Source organism: Octopus bimaculoides, chromosome 9, assembly GCF_001194135.2.
Source record: "Octopus bimaculoides isolate UCB-OBI-ISO-001 chromosome 9, ASM119413v2, whole genome shotgun sequence".
Classification (NCBI taxonomy): Eukaryota; Metazoa; Mollusca; class Cephalopoda; order Octopoda; family Octopodidae; genus Octopus; species Octopus bimaculoides.
The window spans coordinates 78719299-78724391 of NC_068989.1; the positions used below are offsets into that span (position 1 = coordinate 78719299).

General features: G+C 42.2%; 1 protein-coding gene across 1 annotated transcript in view; it reads right to left on the reverse strand.

The window, feature by feature from the left end:
- LOC106879978 (solute carrier family 12 member 2) overlaps window positions 1-5093 on the reverse strand; it is a 46631-nt gene that overhangs the window by 10565 nt on the left and 30973 nt on the right. Inside the window, exon 3 of the mRNA XM_052970803.1 lies at window positions 1042-1287. Within this exon, the coding sequence (XP_052826763.1) occupies window positions 1042-1287 (246 nt within the window). The remainder of the gene's footprint in view (window positions 1-1041; window positions 1288-5093) is intronic.

The window sequence follows — 5093 nt, forward strand, 5'->3', positions numbered from 1 at the left end:
CATCATTTAATGTTTACCTTCCATACTGGCATGGGTTGGACATCATATATATATATATATATATATATATATATATATATATAATAATGGTAAACAATTTGGAGAAATAAGTATAAGCTGATTAGTGTGTTTAAATGCTGAATAGAGCATCAACACAGTTTAGGTTACCTGTTGTCATTCGCAGAGAAGGAAAAAAAATACATGCATGATAGGTAGGGACTTGTACAATCCGATGTTTGGGGAAGAAAGAACTAGGCACTAAAAATCTGTTGAGAGACATCTTTATCAATGTACTTGAAAAGACCCAGACTGATGGGTCAAAACATATGTACACACATAGAGAAAGACACACAGACAGACAGGGCAAGAGACTTGCATATACAGACAGACAGGCAAAAGTAAACTTAGATAGAGAGAAGAACAGACAGACAGAGACAAGCAGGTAGCAACAGATTTGCATGACAGCCCTGCATCGTAGTCATAGTCAATGACGGTGCCATGTAAATTGGCACCTGGGAATCGTGGTAGTTGGTGGTGCCATGTAAATGATACCCGTGCATTGTAGCCATGGTTGTTGCCTGTGCCATGTAAACGGCACCCACCCATGAATCATAGACATGGTCATTGATGGTGCCATGTAAGAGGCACCCACCCATGAATGGTAGTTGTGGTCTTTGTGCTGGTGACATGTAAATGGCACGTAAAAGCACCCATTACACTCCTGGAGTGGTTGATATTAGGAAGGGCATCCAGCTGTAGAAACCATGCCAAATCAGACTGGAACCCGGTGTAGCCCTCCAGCTCATCAGATCCTGTCAACCCATCTAACCCATGCCAGAATAGAGAGCAGATGTTAAATGATGATGATGAAGATGAGAGAGGGAGAGGTGGAAACAGACAAATATGTGTACTGACACACAGAAAGACAGAAAAAAAAAGACGTAAAGACAGGGGTAGACAAATACTGAGAAATAGACAAACAGACATAGAGATACACACACAAATACACGCACGGAAAGACAGGCAGACATATGTGAATACCTCCATCATCAAAGAGCCACCAAACATCAATGGTGCCCTTCTTCTGCTTTTCATTGAACCGGTTCATCATTTTGAGGGTTTCCTCAGAAAAGTTATCTGGCTTCACAATACTCTCATGGATGACGTCCGGCGTGGCTATAATATCATCCATGGCCTGAAGCAGGGTACTGTCAAAGATACTTGGACGGCGTTCTGGAGTAGTAGGTTCCTCAATGTCATCGTCATCGTAACGTCGCGGAGCTGGCTCTGAAAAGTAAAAGAGAAACGGGTTAAATCAACAAAAACAAAATAAAATGAAATAAAATAGAACAAAAAACATGCTAAATTTTACAAGGTAAAACACTGCACCCAGAGTAATATAAGCATGTGTTTCACCACCACCACCACCACCACCACCTCCTCCTCCTCCACCACTGCTACTATCACCAAAAGAAAGAAAGAAAACAATCCAAATGGCAAATTTCTATATATATTTCAGGGTCGCAATCGATCAGTTGGTGAACAACAGATTAACACAGTCAAACAAATATAGCAAGGGTCTTCATTTGACAGAATTCATGTTTACCCTTTTTGCTGATATACACTGCCACCACCAACACCACCACCACCACCACCACCACCACCACCATACCACCAACACCAACACCACCACCACCACCATCATCATTAATTAAAGTTCAAGCTCTATGCTGGCACAGGTTGGACAGTTTGACAGGGTCCAGTGGGCTCAAGAACTGCATTGTGCTCCAGTGTCTTCTTTGAAATAGTTTCTACAGCTGGATACCCGTCCTTAACACCAACCACTTTACAGCCGGTATTTGGTGTTTTTTTCATGCCACCAGCTCTAGTGAGATCACTGTGCAGTTTACAAGACTACGAACCCCAAGAGAGTGGCTTTATGCTACAAGATGCGGGGGACAGAGTAGAACAGAGTAGAAGGGACCGTATACGGGACCAGAGTAGAACAGATTCCTTAGTGTATAGGAGCTACATGACAGCTCACATTTTAGAAGAGAAGTGTTCAGGGTGTAACTGAGATATGGCAAAAATAATGCTAATGGGAGGAGATCACAGTAGACCATCAAGGTATAAGGTGTGTAGAAGTGGATGGACCAGAGGGACCAGAAGTGAACAGGTGGGGGTGGTTGCAACAGAGTGTGAGGGAGCAATAGGCAACCACCACATATAGACACACATACACACACACACACACACACACACACACACACACGGTTAGTTATGGAGAGGAGGTCTCTTTTAAATAAAGGTCTCATGGAACGGTTGGACATCCAAGAATATTATCTATTACATTATCCATTGATCGCATGGCCATGTGGTCAAAGTATTAGAATTGTGAGTTCAATTCCTGGAATAGGAGGTATGCTGTGTTCAAGAACCATGCATGTCAATTTATATTGCTCCAGGCCACTCAACTGGAAACAGGGAGTGCCAGCCCATTGCTGACACAGCCCATTCTCCTTCCTGCTGGCATGGGTTGGATAGTCTGACAGGAGCTAGATAGGCAGAAGACTGCACCAGGCTTCAGTGTCTGTTTTGGCATGGGATATTTATGGCTGGATGCCCTTCATAACACCAACCGCCCCATGTATGCATACATATGCACACACACATATATACACACCAAGATTCATACACACATAAAAGGTTTCAGTACAATTTCAATCTATTACATTTCATGCACGGAATATTGGTCAATGGTCAACCAGAGGTTATGGCTTGAAAAAACTCGCTGAAGGTGCCACTCACTGGGAATTGAACATGGAAACCATGTATTTTTCAAATGTAAACTTCATATTCACACATGTACAAGTCTGTACCCTGTGAGCTTAGGTTCCTAATGTTGCTGGCACTCCATTGCTTACGACGACGAGGGTTCCAGTTGATCCAATCAACGGAACAGCCTGCTCATGAAATTAACATGCAAGTGGCTGAGCACTCCACGGACATGTGTACCCTTAACGTAGTTCTCGGGGATATTTAGCGTGACACAGTGTGACAAGGCTGACCCTTTGAATTACAGACACAACAGAAACAGGAAGTAAGAGTGAGAGAAAGTTGTGGTGAAAGAATACAGCAGGGCTCGCCACTACACCCTGACAGAGCCTCGTGGAGCTTTAGGTGTTTTCGCTCAATAAACACTCACAATGCTCGGTCTGGGAATCGAAACCGCGATCCTATGACCGTGAGTCTGCTGCCCTAACCACTGGGCCACTGCGCCTCCACTTAGGTTCCTAATGACTTGTTGGAAAATCACACACACACAAAAAAAAAAATAGCAAAAAGAATAAGTAGAAAAAGAGAAAAAAAAGGAAAGGAATAAATTACTTCTAACAATATACACAAATATCTATCTATCAGTGTTTATTTGTGCTACGTGATAAAATATATTTGCATCAATGTCTACAGGAAACTACTCTGCTTCTCCAACATACAATCATGCAACAGTCCAATAAATACATACGCAGGTATATAAATAGAGCAGGCCAGTGATACAGTGGTTCTTGATATATGTGGATAACACGGTATAACTTGATTTACTAAGGAACATCAACAGCAGTAGCTGGCTGGATTGATGAGATGTTGATCTATTTATTGAACAAACAACACTTTGCAATCCATCACCAAGAATGCTTTTTGTTGTTTTGTCATTGGCCTTAGCAGCTGCCTGAATCAATGAGAAAATGTTGTTGTTGGTATGATTCTTATTGTTATTGTTGAGTCCTGGGTCAGCTCTGATGAAGCAGGTCTTATATCAAAGCAGTGATAATTCCATCTTTTATGTATTAATCTAAGGCGCATGCGTGGCTGTGTGGTAAGAAATTTGCTTCTTCACAGCCATGTGGTTTCGGGTTCGATTCCACCGAATGAAACTTTGGGAGCTTGGTTTGCTATCTGCAAGAGGTTGAGCAAGCGTGTTAATTTACTGTCTGAATGCACAATGGTTTACATCACATCATCAGAACTGGGTTTTGTCAGTTGGGGTCATTGGCCGAGATATGTAAGTGTCATTCACACACCACATAAGTCTACCTAGTCGTATATATGTTTTTTTTTGTTTTTTTTTTTCGCCCTTTCAAAGCCTAGCCAGGCTCATGGGCCTGGTGTCCCAGTTTCTATGGCGTATATGCCCCCCCCCCGCCAGCTGGATAGGACACCAGTCCATCGCAGCGTTACTCAAGAAAGAATGAGAGAAAGTTGGGGCAAAAGAGTACAACAGGCCAGACTTAATATGGACCACCTCTTTCCAGGGGTTAAAACAAGTTTGTATAGGGTCGACGTAACCTACCTAGAGACAAGCAAAATTGCAGAAGCATGAATGAAAATTCAAAGCTAGTAAGACCTGGTTGAGGGAAGACTTCTCTCAAGGAAACATACACAGGATATAAAGGCAGAGCTGGAAAAGCAGGGGTCCAACTGGAGTGAATCAGAGAAGACAGTCCACAGTCAAGAACAACGGAGAAAAATCGCTGATGGCCTATGCTCCAAGGGGAGCAACGGGTTTAAAGAAGGACTTCACTGTCACTCAACAAACCCAGTTTGACAAAAAAAAAATCCTCCTAAATATCATCATCAGCAGCAGCAGCAGTGGCACTGTGCCTTGTGGGTTGAGGCGGCACTTTATTTGCCCAAACCTACAAAGCTGGGAAAAAAAAAGACACCAACTCCATTTCAAAATAATAATGGCTAGTATAGTTGTGTACAATCATATTTAACACTAGCTGACCCCGTGCCATCAATAACGATGGCTAATTGTAGTATTTTATATATAAATAAGGTACATAATAATCACACGTACAAACATTCACATGCTTCCTTTGTACACGCACACATATACACATATACTCACACAGAGTTGAAACGCTGATTTTATTTTTCACCCCTTCCTTCCTTATTCATCTATCACCCCTTCCTTTCTCTCACTCCATCTCAGTCAGGGCTATTACTCTCACTACTTCTCCTTCACTGAATTACTATTTTTTTCTCCTCCCCCGCATCTCATGTGATTCTGGATAAATATATATATATATATA